Source organism: Uloborus diversus, chromosome 1, assembly GCF_026930045.1.
Source record: "Uloborus diversus isolate 005 chromosome 1, Udiv.v.3.1, whole genome shotgun sequence".
Lineage (NCBI taxonomy): Eukaryota > Metazoa > Arthropoda > Arachnida > Araneae > Uloboridae > Uloborus > Uloborus diversus.
Genome location: NC_072731.1, coordinates 199,914,057 through 199,930,984, shown reverse-complemented (window position 1 = coordinate 199,930,984; position 16,928 = coordinate 199,914,057). Strand labels below are relative to the sequence as shown.

Genomic DNA, 16,928 nt, shown 5'->3' with positions numbered 1-16,928 from the left:
AGGCACTAAGGGAATGTTGAAACAAATGTTAAATCTGAGAATTAAGTTTTGATTTTCTTGTATTTACTAGATGTAGTCATATGTTTCAAGATTGTATTGTGTGGTTGTGTCACGAGATGTAGTTTTTGAGTTAACAAATTTTAAAAAACTATTGGTAAAACCAACTTCACGAACTCGACTGTTTCTCTGGGGAGACTAGTTTGGAGACTTTTTTTTTAATTTCAGGCTATTAAAGCAACTATTTTCAAGAAAAATTTTAATGGCAACCCTATATATGCATTAAATGTCATTAAGTTCAGAGTATCCGTGCACCTGAAAAGTCGTGGATTTCAACTTTGATCGAAAATGGTCAGTGAAAACCATGATTTTCAACAAAAGTTTCCATGATTTTCAACAAAAATCAAGGAAACTAACAACTGGTTATGGATTTTGAATTTTAGTACATTCAATCCAATTGCATCCGCTTCTATAAAACTTGCTCATTTTTCTTTACTATGTGATCATACCATTTAAACATTTATAAATTTTAGTTTAGCATTTTTTAACCCTTTTTATATGTCTAAATGTGTAGTTGTAGTTCATGACTTGTAGACTTCTAATTTTGCTGCTCTCATCTGATTCAAAAATTTCAATTCAGCTGCATCAAAGTTGATTCAAGAGACTCATAAAAATCATAATTAATTTTTAGGAGTGTCTTGAGTTAATGAAGATTTTAGAAAATAAAATTGGTCAAAGAATAGAAAAAAGAATTAATTAAGGATGTTTAGGACATCAATAAAATACAGAAATCAAGAAATTTTCAAGTACAAAGTTTTTTCAATATTTGTAGCCTATGCTAAAATTTCGGTGGTAATACATCTGGCAATGTCTAATGAGTAAATTATTAAGTAAATTTATTTCATTTTTTTCTGATCTATTTATTTATTTATTTATTTATTTTTTGTAAACTTAATTGTCATGATTTAGGGGCAAAATGTTATAACCCCATAAAGTTTACAACCATCCCCTCCTTATAACATATTAAAACAAATGGCCAAAATTGTAGTGGAAGTTACATGCAAATGTTCCCGCAGCACGCCGAGGAAAGATCACGGTCTTGGTGCAAACTGTGAAGTAACAAGAAAAGGAATGACTTATCCCTGGGGGTGTGACTTGTGGAAATGAATTACCTCGTTTTTGTCTAGATTCATTTATTTGATACCATGAACAGACAGGACGGGTGTTCGGTCAAGCTCAGCTTAAAAACATTGAAACAGAACAACATAGTTAATAATTTTCTAGGTTACATCACTTGGAAGCATCACCTGTTTTTACATGGGATCAGGAGTAAGTCTCATAATTTTGTTGGGCTCAATAAACGTTGCGGAAATGTTCTTCTTATGGAATTTGAGTCAGTGCATGTTCACAAACGTGTGGTAGCGGTTGACGCCATTTTCGAAGATGTATCTGGCAGACAGTTCGACTGGCAAAGCTGTAGGCCTAGCGTGGGCCAAGGGGATCCAATGGTGATAACACTATGTCCACTAACTTGACTTAGCCTGTCTTGTGGCTCTCCTCAGGATGGTTGTGTTCCAGCTATCGTCCGAGCGCGAGGCCTAACATTGATGATCTCTGGCCCCGAGACTATCTTCTTCCTTTCATTTTATGCCATCGATTGTTACTAAAACTGACCGGGCGTTTAGCACAGCAATGGGCTAGCTTAGGTTATGCAGCTTTCAACGTCAGGTTCATTGCTCACCTGCTGTAAATTTTCATAAAAAACGCCAACCCAGCGGTTATGCCACAACACCACCAGCTCCCACGATCTCCCCACTATATCTACTCTTGTTGGGGAGAATTTCTAATTTAATAATATCTCCCCAATGTTTCTTTGATACTAGCAGAGTGAGTTCGGAAATAAGAACTTGACAAACTATTTCTAACTTTCATGATGTTTATTTAAACGATAATGTAAATAGATAAAAACACGCTGTAAATGATAAAAATAAATACTAACAACATAATCTCTTTACATGCTACTTCTGCATGAGATAACTAACAGTGCAACGCAAACTGCATGACTATTGACTAAAAACTTTGATGAAGTAGACCCATTGGGAAATAAGTCCAGCTAATCATTTCTAATAAAGTGCGAACGGCACGAACAAGCAAGTTCGCATACCGATCAAGCGACCGCCTACAACAAGAGATGATCAAAGAGAGAGAGCGAACAAAAGCCGCGAACAGTTTAAATATCCCCCCTGGTCATTAGCATATCCGAGTCACGTGAACGGACACATCACTGCTATCGTTGAGCACACGTGCCATCAGATTCCTTCTAGAAGCATCTATGACGTCATCCACAACGGAGTTCCCGCCAAGGGTGGACGAAAGTGAAACAAACATTCGGTCGATTCGACCAATGTGAATGAGTGCTGATAAGATTCTTTTACCCCAGTCATGCAGAATGATTGGTAATACATTATAAGTAAGGAAAAACATTCTTTTACTATTGGTGTTGTGAGGTGATGAGATAGGTTTATTTACTGTTGTTATTAACAGGCATTTATGCCTAACAAGGCCCCCCCTCTCATCATCTCACAATGAAAACATTCAAAAAAAATTTAACTTCCTTTAGACATTTAACACAATTTCCACATATTAATAACTATGAGAAAAAACAATGAACAAATTTTTAAAATATAAACTTGACTCTATATTACGAACTTCCAATATAGATCTAGATCTGAAAAATTGAGAAAAACACAACATGCAACACACTTTGCTGAAAAAAATTCAAAAGTTCAAAGAACAATCATCTTGAAATGTCCTTTTTTTTTTCTTTCGTACTCTCTCGTACGTCGTAACTCATAGTACGTTTTCTACGAATTTTCACCAAAAGTTCGAAAACAAATTCTTGATCAAAGTCCTTTATAATTTTTTCCAATCATTTTTCCGGTTTTATTTATAACAATGATAGTAGGTTAATCTGAAATATAAAATAAAAACCCACAGTAACTGTTCGAATCAGCATATAAAATATCACAGTCTTGAAAATAGTATAGTATAAGCATATATTGAGAAATATTTATGACGAAATGTAAATAAGCTCTTTTACTATCTGTCTATTTCTCATTAAATAATTTCATTTACAACAAGATCACTAAAAATCTTCATCAAAAAAATGCTCCCATCTATACTTAAAGACTGTATGATAATTTTAACTGATTAAAATTTCATTTTTACTAATTCAAAAAAAATTTTTTTTTTTTTAATAACATTTTTGCACCATAATATATTCAATGAAGGAAAATTACAAATTCTAACGGGAACTAGTGGTGTTTCCAATATTCAAAATAGGGTCTTACAAAATGAAAAACAAATACACCCGCGATAGACCTTCATGCAACAATAAACTCCCTCTATCCTAACTCCCGGGAAGACTCTGACAATTACATTTTCACTTTTAACGAGACGTAACAAAAAGCTGTTCGCAACCCGGTTGATAGGGAGAAAAAGCCACCGAAACATTCAGGTGGGCAATTAAATTGTTAGAACTTGCAAAAACATTTCACAAAACATGATGCAAAGAAGAAAAATTTAAAGTACATTAAACAATTTTCAAAAATTTCTAAAAAATGTTTCTAAATTATATTATATTTGTACAAAAAAAATTTTCAATAAATCTTTGAATTTCTAATCGGGTGAGAGGTTTCGTGAATATGTCCGACATGTTATCTTTGCTTTTGACATATCTCACGTTAAAAATATTTTTATGAACTAAGTCCCGAATGAAAAACAATTTGATATCAATGTGTTTACTACGATGATTTTCGATAGGCGATTTAACAAAATCTAACGTAGCCTGATTATCCACATACAAAATAGATTTAATTTTACAACTTTTAACAATTTTTATTTTGATGCATTCGTCAATTATACGATCAAACCACATGAGCTCTTTTGCACATTCGGTCATGGCAATAAATTCAGCTTCCATCGTTGAAAGGCTAACGCTTCGTTCTTTGAACGTGCGCCATTCAATTGGAGCTTTATCAAGTAAAACAAGTTGACCGCCTAATGAGGTTCTATCATCCTTATTTGTAGCGAAATCAGCATCCGAAAAAGTTATAAGTTGAACATTTTCACATTTTAAGTTTAATTTTAAATCTTTAGTATGATAAACATATCCTAGCAATTTCAACAATCCATCCCAGTGTATCATTCCTGGGTTGCTTTGAAATTGGCTGAAAATGTTAACAGCATATGATATATCAGGACGTGTTCTACTAGAAATAAATGATAAACACCCTAATAAACTCTTGTATGGATATTTTGACATTTCGTCAATCTCAGCTGGAGTAGTAGGACAATTTAACTTTGAATAAACACATCCTTTACTAATAGGTAAAGAAGAAATAGGAATTTTAAATTTACTGAATCTTTCATAAACTACACGAATGTATTCAGTTTGATGTAAATTTAAGTCATTTCCTTCATTTTCAAATTCTACACCTAGTAGCTTTTTAGTTTTGCCTAAAATTTTAATTTCAACATGTTTTTGAAGTAAATTCAAAGCATCTTTAATATCCCTGTCCTTCTCACTTAATAACACAATGTCATCCACATACAAGAGTAAAATCACATTATCAGTATAATAAACACAATTACATGATAAAAATTTATGAAAACCAATTTTAAGCAATATATTTTCAATTTCATAAAACCACAGACGACCGCTTTGGTGCAAGCCGTATATAGCTTTATTCAATTTGCACACATAATTTTCTTTTCCCTTCTCAATAAAACCTGGGGGTTGCTTCATGTATATTATTTCATCAATAGGAGCATATAGGTACGCACTTTTAACGTCACATTGGATATGTAGCCAATTTTCTCTTGATACCAACAAAGAAAAGAAAAAGCGAATGGTACTAAAGCAGACTACTGGGCAGAAGGTTAGATCAAAATCTAGTCCCCTCACTTGATTAGTCCCCTGAGCGACTAGTCTACTTTTATAAACTTCACCATTTTCCCCTTTCTTTAAATTATAAACCCATCTACATCCGATAGGATTAACATTTTCCGGTAATTTGACTAAATTCCAAACATTTCTTTTACGCATAGTGCCTATTTCAATTTCCATTGATTTTTGCCATTCCCCCCTTTCATTAGATTTTAATGACTGTTTATATGTTCTAGGGATTTTAATTTCTGTGTCTAGTCAGGAAACATGAGTTAAAATTTTAGATTGATTTGAAACTTCACCCTGAAAATCATCATTGCCTTTAAAATTAAATAATTCCGGATCATACGCTATGTTTTCACGAAGACAATATTTTTGAACATCATTCAACGATCTTAATCTTTTGCTATTCCCCTTTTCAAAATAATATACGTCGTTTCTTGAACCATCAGGTCTAGGGACAAATTTCCGAATCCACCTAGCTTCCCGCATTGGTTTGCGACTAGAATCATCCCCCTCACTGTCTGAACTTTCCGCCCCCCCTTCAGAGCTACTTCCAACATCTAATTCTCTGAAGCGATTCGAATCTTCGCTTTCTTCCGAAGGATTCTTATCTTCTGCCTGAGGCGAAAGAGGCCAGAAAAGGGTATTTTCTTTTCCGCGCGATTCCTGCTCGGAAGTAAATTCGTCCTTGAAAAAGGAATTCTCTTTGAAAGATACGTTGATTGTTTCAATGACTTTATCTTTGTCTGGAAGATAAACGCGAAATCCTTTACGATTGAACGCGTATCCGATTAAAACGCCTTTTTCGGCTTTTAGGTCTAGTTTCTTTCTTAATTGTCGTGGGATACCGGCAAAACAAGTAGTTCCGAATGCTTTTAAATGTCTTACAGACGGTTTTCTTCCCCCGTAAAGTTCAAAAGGAGTCTTTTCTTGACTTGAATGACAAATTCTATTCCATGTGTATACAAAATATAACATCGCGTCAGGCCAAAAACTGTTTGGCAAACCACTTTCTTTTAACAAAACGCGTGCACTATTTGTTACTGTCCGGTTAAAATTTTCAATTAATCCATTTTGCTCTGGTGTGTTCACATTTGTGAGTTCATGATGTATACCCATATTCTGACAAAACCCGTCTAGTTCCTGATTTACAAATTCCGTCCCGTTATCAGATCTGATACTGACAACCTTTTTGCCGATAAATCTTTCGGCTCTCAGAATATGCTGTTTTACAATTCCCGGAACTTGACTTTTTGACTTAATAGGATACAATGAACACCTTTTAGAATAGTCATCAATAATAGAAAGAAAATAATTTTCTCCGTTTCTACCCTCTACTTCACATTTTCCCCAAACATCCATATGCAATAACTGCAATGGCTGGGTACTTCTTACTCTATCAATTGACTTGAAACTAACACGCTTAAATTTTCCTAATTTACAAACATCACAGTTTAATTTAACATGTTTAAACTTAGGTAGGCCACGAACAGCTGAAAGATTACTAGTTTTAAGAATACTTTCAGTGTTGACGTGTCCACAGCGTTTATGCCAAGTTTCAATGTCACTTTGACAGCATTCTACAGAAGGTTCTTTATTTACATGACTAGAACTAGGAGAATTTTTAAACTTTTTACAATTAACATTATAAACTCCATTATTGAATTCAGCTTTAAAAATTAATCCCTGTTTGTCGGATACCTCCACGAAACCTCTCCCACCTTTAAATTTTGCACCACCCTGGTCAAACTTGGTGCCAGACAAAATATTTCGTCTCAAACGGGGAGAATACATTACATCTTTGAGAATTACAGTTCTTTTACCGAACTTAACTTTGATTTCCCCTTTTCCCTCAATCGGGAAAGTTTGCTTTTTCACGGCAACAGCCATGTTTACATCATTTAGGGGTTCAAATGTCCTAAACCAGTTCTTATTTGAGCAACAGTGATTTGATGCGGCAGTGTCAAAAATAAATGTATTCCCTTTATCTTGGGTCTGACTAAGATTTGCCTCTGACAAGAAATACAAAGGATACTCACATCTGTTATTTGAAGGTGATCGGCGACGCTCCTGGAACTTCCTTCTAGAACTCCATCGGCGATTTCTACTCCTTGGGCTCGTACCTTCATCCCTCCATTCTTTCCGGGATTGGTGCTGGTTTCCTCTTTTATTTCTTTCTTGTGAAGTCAATCTTTGACGGTCTTCATTTTTGACATAAGGGCATCTGCTTCTTATATGCCCATCTTCATGACACTTGTAACATCGAATTTTAGATTTAACTTGGAAAACCTGCATCTCATTTGTCCTCTCTTCTTTCATTTCTTGACGGTTTTCTTCAATAATTAGATCAACCAGGATTTTCTCGAATGTAAAATCTTCATCTTTCCTCATCAAAATCTGTTGAATTAGATGATCATACGTTTCTGGTAAACTTTGCAGTAATTTAAAGGAAATACAGTCCTCCGGGAAATTCGGATAAGCAACTTTGATTTTGTCGAAAATTCTCTGCAGACGCGCCGCGAATAAATTTAGCTTTTCTCCATTCTCTTTCTTGCATTGATTCAGCTCAATGAAGAGTTGCATACTTATACATCTATTCTCCGGAAAAAAATGTAATTTTAGTTTCTTCCAAGATTCGCATGGATCTTCTATAGTTTCAACTATTTTTCTTAGATTTTGTTCAATATTCAAGAAGATTAGAGAGACTGCAGTTCGCTTCCTCACAATAAATTCTTTCACGTCTTTTTCTGTTACATTCGTCTTCTCATTAATGACTGGTTCTTTCTCTTTTCCGTTAGTAATGTCCCATACATTCCGTTCCATGAGAAGGAACTTCATATTCGTCGACCATTCGAGGTAATTCTTGTTGTTCAGCTTTTCAATCTGAATCGCGAAATTTGCCATTTTTCTTTTTTTTCCCAAACTTTAGTATTCTTGAATTTTGGTAAAATCTTTTAAGTCTCTTCTATCTTGGTCGCCCCCCATCTCAACATTCCAATAACTTCATCTTCAGATGGGTCATCGAATTTGCAGCTTCCAAAAAAAATTTTCAAAATTTCTGAAAAATATCGAAATGTACATCATCCAACGGTACATGTACTTTTGGCAGCAGTACAACCCCGCCTTTTTACAGATGCATGTACACTCTTTATCATTTCCTAGTCTTATCCAAAAATATTTTCACTAGGTCTGCACAGGAAAGGGACTGGGCCCATAACCCTTGTTGGGGAGAATTTCTAATTTAATAATATCTCCCCAACACGGGTTATGGGCCCAGCACGCTTCCACTGCGCCACAGCACAGCAATGGGCTAGCTTAGGTTATGCAGCTTTCAACGTCAGGTTCATTGCTCACCTGCTGTAAATTTTCATAAAAAACGCCAACCCAGCGGTTATGCCACAACACCACCAGCTCCCACGATCTCCCCACTATATCTACTCTTCTCCTGCTGTACGAGCCGCTAATGCCTTGAATGAATTCGGAACCAGCGCGAGGCGCGCCTCAGCCAATTAGAGCATAGCATTGCCTTGGCGCACCTCCTGTCACCATGTTCGGCACGAATCGGGAAGCCGACGAGTACGGAAAAACATCCGAAGGCAGAACTACTATGACGCTCGGAACAAGAAACACGAAGGGACCCCAAGCATGCCTGATCATGAAAAGCAGAAACACAATGACCAAATTCACGCACATGTATTAACTACTTTAAAAAAAGGCATTGTTACATACATTAATATGTGATGCACTATGTGTCACATTTTTCTCATCAGTCAAGGAAAAAAAGGAGGGGGGGGGGAGATTTGCCCAGGGAAGACTTAGGACCATCAAAATGTGTTAAAAATATTGGGGTGTGCACATTAGAGAGTGTTCAGATAGAGGGAGTCCACTGTATTTATATGTGTGTGTGTATTTATGTTCCCTATAAAAATCCAGTTTACATCCGATCTCGACCAAATTTGGCAGGGATGCACTTGGGCACACGAGAAGGAATGTAGGGGGGTTTTCAAAGCCGAAAAAGAACCGAACCATTTGAATTTTTATTTTAGGACACAAAAATGGCATTAAATGGCTCTTTCTACCCAAAATAATTATCCAATCAGTTCAAATTTAGCATCATTGAAAAGCCCGTGAAAAATACCCCTGAAATTGATTAAATTCCTTTGAATTTCAAAAAAAAAAAAAAAAACCAAGGCTATAAATTCACTGGGAGAAAATTTAAAAGCATTTTTAAGCCTAATGAAACAGAATTTTATGTTGGAAAATTATCGTTTGCAGGATCGCATTTTAAATTAGCGTGAAAACCATCCAGAAGGTTACCACTTTCTTTTTTCTCGACTTTGAATAAATAAAATATTGTTTTTGTTTTGAGGTAAAAATATCCCTTTTTGATCATTATTTGATTATTCATCTTCCCTTTTTTTTATTTGTACTGCCAGCAGAAGATAATCAGGAAGGTTGCGTTTAATTTATTCAGGAATTTTTGATTTGCCATTTTCTTCTTTAAGAATGATTATTTTGACGGGAAATGTTACAGTATTTTTTTTTTCTTTCCTAATTGAAGTCTGATTGTTAAACATGTGTCACTTGACATAACTTTTGTTTTCGAGGTAGACCGTGCAATGCAGCTAGTAAAATAAATAAAAATCAGCTTAGATGTTTTGCTGTTCACCAGTAGTTTTCAAAAGCGCCGACTTGCAAAAATTATTGGGGGGGGGGGGCGGACATCATCGGGGGTTTAGGGAGTTATATAATCCCTTGGAGGACCCCACACCCCAAATAAAGGTCAGATTTTTGTGCCTTGAAAATGCCATATTTTCTGGTGTGTATAATTTTAACAAACAAACAGTATGTGACACGGTGTTTTCAAAGTAAAAGAATCTAAAAATTGGTTTACAAATTTTCTGGTTCAACTTTTAAATCATATCAGTTGTCTTAGTTAGAGATTTTTTTTGTTCTATTTTATGGGGAGCCGTGCAGTGCCGTAGCTAGGCACTGATATTATAAGGTAAGAAGGACAATTTACTTGAATGGAAGGGCACTCCTAGAGACGCCGACTTTTTAAAAAATGGGGGAAGGGGGTAAACCGGGGGAAATTTTCTAAATTCGAGATGAAAAATAGTGAGTTTTAAAGTTTTTTTTAAGCATTTCAAAGTCATATAATCACATTAGAACCCCGAAAACTCGACAAGCCTGACACATATTTTTTGGCTTTGAAAGAGGGAAAAAATAAATAAACACGCACAGTATTTTCGTAAAAAGGCAATTTAATTTACGCATGTTTTTCTTAAGACCAGTTGTTTTTTCATTAGTTATACCGGCTAACAAAGTTCAAGTGTATACGCAGTCTCTCAATGTCTAGGTTATTTTTGAAATGTGATTTTTCAAAATTTGTTTCAGCTCTGTTTAATAAAAGCAAACACTCTTGTTCAACTGCAATGATCAGTGTGAGTCCAGTTGATGTAAACCGCCCAATAATGCAAGATTGCACCATTTCACAAATCTCAATGTAAAGTGCCTTGTAATACTCCTTTGGGATTTTGAAAGCGTGGAGTGAGCTGGCTTCGTTGTTTTCATACTTAGGTATACATCGATTCTGAGGAAGCGAAAGATCATCATTTTATTGTGAAGGTTTTTCTTTTAAACAGGATTCCCAAAAGTATTGAGAACTATCACGCCTCCCATTTAATATACAAATCAAACCCTCATACATTTCTTCCGGATCAGCAACACTTAGATGAGCTCGCCGCAACGCTGCCCACCGGCAACAAATTTGACCTGTAAGTTCGCGCACTAGGACAAATTCTAAATGTGCTTGCAGCACTATAACACCATCATTATTCACACTACTTGTTTTCAGTTAACCTGCTTACTACCATAATAATTATTTGTTTTAGCTCAGTACTGAATATATTTTACAAGGTAAACTATCTTCAAACAAGGAAAATAAAAGAAATTTATGAGTTTAGAAAACATAATATAACTAATACTTTTCTTGATTTATTGGGGGTGCTCTGCCCCCTCAAAAATATTTTTGAGGGGGCTCGGGCCCCCTCAGGCCCCATGGAGTAGGCGCCACTAGTAGTTTTACATTATTGTTGCTGCTTGTTTGAAGCTTATTTTATTTTGAAAAATTATTTTGTTATTAAAACTTTTTTTCCAGTATTTTTAGTGATTGAAAAATTTTTGTGTTACCTATAGAAGGTTTCGAATAAAAATAATAAACTTGTTTACATGTTCATTCCTACCTATTTAAAAAATTTGTACGATTTTTTGGAATTCAAAAAAATATTTATTATATTAAAACTCTATAATTATTTCTTATGTATCATTAACCATTGTTGCATAAATTGTTCATTAGTTAGAATAATAGCTCAGCTTGTTACATTTCCCTTTAATTTGAATTTTAAAAGAAGAATGAGTCTAAAGCTGCAATACCTACTGGACAAGTTGAAATGATTTTTTATGTTTTATTGCATCATAAATGTAGCTGCCCTATTTGTACTGCCATCCTGTTCCTCCCAACTCTTCCTGATTTCTTGTGCGGAATTCTGTTTCGCATACTATCTATGCTATTAAAAATTTGAATTTTGGTAAATATATAGGAATATTTAAAATTCAAGATGTTTTTTATAAGTGCTATGAATTTTTATGATGAGATCAATAATGCAGCATAAATGTGTGCAAAATTCTTAAAGTGTTTATCTGTTTAGATCTTGCTGGAAAATTCTCACGCTGATGATGAAAAAAATGCATATTTGGGAGAAGACATCATTATGACAGTTCTAATGTTTCTAAATTCTCTTCTAATGATTGATGATAAAGTAAGTATTATTCTTCCTTATACTTTCAAAAAATTTTTGAACATTTGCCTTAAACCAAAATGTTTACATCAGTCTCAAATTGATGGAAATCAAACTAAGTTTTTTACTGCATTCAATATGAAAGAAAAAGTTCTCCAGGAACAATATTATTGTTAGTATTTATTACTTACTAAAAACAGAGATGTGACGTTAATGCTTTTGTTAAATTGATGTTTTTGCTCTCAATGTATTAGGATTGTTATAATTATTATTTTTTAAATTTTGTATATGTTACAAGCAACGTTTTATCATGTTGCAAAATCAGGGTGGCGACAGGAACTGTGAAAAAAAGTTCCCTGACTTTTCCCTGATTTCCCTGATTAAGTTCACCAAATTTCCCTGATTTATGTTACCAATGATAATGGTTTTCTTTCTTTGCTCTATTGAAATTCATTGTATGTTTGTATTAAATGCAGTATTTTAAACATTTTAAGTTGTGTAAAGTTGTTGAACTAAAGATATATTTTAAAAAGATGCTACTTTTTTAATAAAATGGTTAAAAAAAAGACAATTTTTTTTTGAAGGAAAGAAAAACCTACAACACAGTATATTAAATTTTTATACATGGAAAGATTACAGGAAAAATTAAAAAAAAAAAATACTTTACTTCCAGAAACCACTTAGCATAAGAATTTTAAGAAACTATTAAAATTACTCTTAAAAACATATATGTGTCTTTGTGATAGAACTAAAAAGTAATTGAAATTATTTTGAACTAAGTTTTCAAACAGTATAATAATTGTTGCAAGAATAACAAGTAATAGTGAAAGAATAGAAGTAATGTAGTTGTTCTTATATAACTAATTGACAGATTTATGCAAAACAGATGAAACCATTTGACATCCATTCGTAGGGAGCTTTTCTCTAATCAAGAACATAGGTTTTAATGAATGAATACAGCATTTTAACAATAAAAAAAATAAAGATATTTACTTAAGTTCACAAGTTAACTCTATTTCAAATGATTTCAGTATGTAACGAAAAAAAAAATCTTAGATTGCTTTTGTAACAAACAACTTTGAATGCAAGGGAAAAAAAGCAATTAGTTAATATCAAAATATACAAAAGAATACAACTTGGTTATAAAATTTAAAAAATACTTAAGTCTGAAGAAAAGAAAACCTTTATAATCTGCGGTGACAACAAATAGTATAACGGCAAAAAAAAGTTTTTTTAACTGAAAGTTCAATTTTAGCAATTAAATTAAAAACCCAAAGAAGTAATAACTTCTAAGTTTTTATAGTATTAATTCAAAAACCAAAGATTTCTTCTTGAAATCGTGATTACAGAACTTAATTACTTCGAGACAATGGAATAAAGGCAACGGAGCTAAGACATTAATGAAGGCTTCCTCTTTGCCTGTATGGTTGTTTATTTTACGTAGCATTGAAAGCGTAAAAGGAAATTTCTAGCTAAGGTAAAATAAACAACCTAACAGACACAGAAGCAATCTTAGCAAGTTCATCCTGTGGTTAATAAGCATGATTCAATACTTTGACTTTGAGGAAAAAAGATGCACAAATATGCGGCAGTGTATAATCGCACCTCAGTAATTTTACTTTTTTTTTTGAACAGATAACTGGCGGAAAATGCGTAGGGAATTGGAGTACTTAATTAAAAAAAAATTTTTTTTCTTCATAAAATCAATTTTCCCTGATTTTTTGTTATTTTTTCAAAATTCCCTGATATTTCCCTGATTTTTCCCTGATTAATAAAGTTCCCTGACTTTTCCCTGATCTCCCTGATCTGTCGCCACCCTGAAAATTATTTCAGAACATTCAACTCAAAATAAACTTTTATGTTCAACATAATTTTCCTTTCAGCTGACTCCAGATGATTGGGCAGCTCTTCAGAAATGTGTTCCAGGGTTGCAAAGACTTCACGATTGTAACATTGAGCCTTACCTGAAAGCAGTAATATTCAATATTCTTGCATATGTTGCAACTCATGGTGCAGGAGCAACAAGTGAATGTTATGCTGAAATAATCAAAGATGTGTGTTCAAAATACAACTCTGAGTCTGCAAAAGTGTTAGGTGAACATTCTAAAACAGAGTGTAACTCCAATGAAGAAACTTCATGCAATGACATAGAATCTTCAGAAAGCAAAGACTTAAAGCAATCATCAAATAAAAGCTGCCAAGCAAGTGATGTGCAACCACGTGAGTGTAATTCACCTTGCAAATCTAAAACAAAACCCTCCCGGTCTGGTAAAAAAGGTGGAAAATCAAAAGCTAAAGCTCAAAAGTCTACTGAGTTTCAGTCTGTAATGATTGACATAGAAGATGATTGCATTCCTACAAGAGGTCATGGTATTCTATCACTTGGAAAACTGCTTTCCAAAAAAGATGAAGAAACATTATCTCACAAGGAAGAAATTTTAAATTTATTACAGGTAACATTCTTATACTGAAAGTAGATTTTTTTATAAACTTTTAACTATAAAATAATGGCATTTTTTTTGCTCATTTATTTTGGTACTTTGGCAGTGGGGGGTGCTGTGCATGTGCAAACTGTGTGACCACATATTACACCTGGCAGTTTAAAAAAAAATGTGGAGTTTCAGAATGACATAATATCCCACTACAGTTGCATCAGAAATATAAAGGTCAACATGGCTGATAAATAACATACTCTTTGCTCACTCCCTACCTTTTGACAGGACGTGTTGAAATCATAATGGACAACACAAAATGCTCGAAATTTTTGATAATCTATCTTTATGTGTTATTTTTTTAAAATTAGTATTGCGGCCGTATGGTTGAAGCAAAGCTAACCTGACAGTCTCGTAATACTGTTATTAAAACCTGTGTAGCTTTCACAATGCTGCCAGGTTAGGTTTGTTCCAACTACAGATAGATCACATATTTACTCCTTGACTTTTGCTGGGCCCCACCATTTTAAGTTTAGTTAGGTAGGAATTGTAAATTTTGCAAATTGATGCACAATCTAGAATTTCATTATCATTAAGTAGCTGACAGGTTAGAATAAAGATTATCACAGTTTATAGACATCACATATAATATTTGTAAATCTAATCAACAATAGCTTTTTTGAGCAATAAGAAGAATCAATTTGTTTTCTTTGTGAAAATTTGTGGGGTTTAGATTTAATAATGCATAATTGCATCTCACTATGTAACTTGATAATTTCAAAATAATTCCAATAATATCTTGATGTTTAATGTTTAATTTATTGCTTTTCAGGAAAATTTAGAGCATAAAGATTCTTACATCTATTTATCAGCCATCCAAACACTTTCCATTCTTGCTCAAATTGATACAGATTTGGTACTTCCTGTTGCTTTAAAGTGCTTGTTACATCCCGAAGAAAAATCCAGTGACTATATCATAAAAATGGGAGAGGTTCTTGTTAAAATCTGTCGCATGTTGGGTAAATAACTTTAAATCTTTTATTGATTTCAACACAATTTTTCAATTTTTGAAAGAACTCTATCTAGAATGCAAAATTTTAAATCATGGATTTTTTATGATTTCTCATTTTAGTTACTAAATTACTTTAAAAAAAAAAAATACATTCTGGTATTAGTTTTTTGGCAAACTGTTTGAGTTGTGCATATAAGCAGGCGCATATTTAAACAATTGTGTTCCCCAATGTTCCTAGTAATTTTTGCCCCCCCCCCCCCCAACCACGGCACTACTAGTAATGGACATATCTGATGAGAAAGGTCAATTACTGAACCAAAAATTATTATTTAAGTATTGCTCCGGGAAATTTTCAACATTTTATAGCATTATGCAGAAGTGGAGTTAACTTGGACTTGACTGCATTGCGTAAACTTACTGAAGTTTATGCAATGATACAGAATAGATACATAATATTGACTCTATATTATTTCCATATATCACAATGAAAATGTGAGTGTTGTAATCTAGTTTATGGGTGCGTGGTTTTTTTTTTTTTTTTTTAATTTATTTCTGTGTGTACTTGAAACATTGGCATAAAAAAGACCAATGCAAAATGCAGGGCTCCCAACTCATCTTTTTTTTAGTTCCAATTCCTTAAAGGTTCATTTTTTTTCAAAATCTGGTCCCTTTTTCCATTGAAATTTCACTTTCATTTTGAGTTTTCCCAGTAATTTATTTGCAGGGGTCTGCCCAGGATTTTTCACAAGGTCCGTTTTTCTGTGAAAAATTAAATAATTTTGAAAAATGAATTAATTTTGTAAAAAATCAAATAATTTCAAAAAAAAAAATTGTTGAAACGAAATTTTAGAATTTAATGATGGCACAAACTACACCATTTAAACTTAAAGTTGAGGTTCCTCTTCTATGTCGAGAATATTATTCTGGAGTGTTTTTCTAATATTTGGCGGAGGGGGGGGCATCGCTCTCTCAAGTATCAATATTTATCTACCATTCTACATAACGTTAAATTATACTAGAAATGTTTCTGCACAGTATTTAAAGTAAGTGTAACAAAAAAAAAAAAAAAAAATCAGATGGGTTCAGCATTTAACTTTTTTGACCCAAGACTCTCTTAAAAAGCATAGAATTTCGTTTAAAACTTATAAATTCCATGATTTTAACAAAAATAAAAGGATATTTTAATTTTTTGTCTCTTAACAAAGCGTACTAAATATCAAAAATTCAAAAAATTGGATTCCCATAGCGGATGCAAAGAGATCGCAATTCTCAAAGAGAAGGCATCAAAAGTGTAAAAATGGTTTGAAAAGAGATATTTTGATAAAAGTATTTCAGAATCACATTTTAGGGGCCTATGATAAGCATATCATTAATACCTATCGACACAGTTGAAGCAAAAATAAAATTAAAACCACGCTTCAGCATTTTAATTTTTGACTCATACATACTTTCACTTTAAAAACTTGACATAAGCGTTGTAACAAAAATAAAGAGACTTTTCATTTATTTGTTTCCTAATAAAGTGAAGTTAGCTTGAAAAAAGAATAAAATATAATTCTCATATCGGATGTAAAAAGATTGCACTTTTCAAAATGTAGGTACCTAAGGGAAAAACGGTAAATAAAAGAGTTAATTTAAAGTTAATCATCCTTGTTACCATCGAAAAATCAAACCCATATAATTTTCTCCCAAAATAACAGTTAAACATCCTCACCGCACCATAAAAACGCAAAGAT

The 16,928-nt window shown here is 33.3% G+C and overlaps 1 protein-coding gene across 1 annotated transcript in view; it reads left to right on the top strand.

Annotated features, from left to right (window-relative positions):
• Positions 1–16,928, top strand: part of LOC129224279 (transport and Golgi organization protein 6 homolog) — a 73,785-nt gene that overhangs the window by 48,395 nt on the left and 8,462 nt on the right. Inside the window, exons 14-16 of the mRNA XM_054858710.1 lie at positions 11,659–11,769; positions 13,632–14,201; positions 15,013–15,199. Coding sequence (XP_054714685.1) covers positions 11,659–11,769; positions 13,632–14,201; positions 15,013–15,199 — 868 coding nt within the window. The remainder of the gene's footprint in view (positions 1–11,658; positions 11,770–13,631; positions 14,202–15,012; positions 15,200–16,928) is intronic.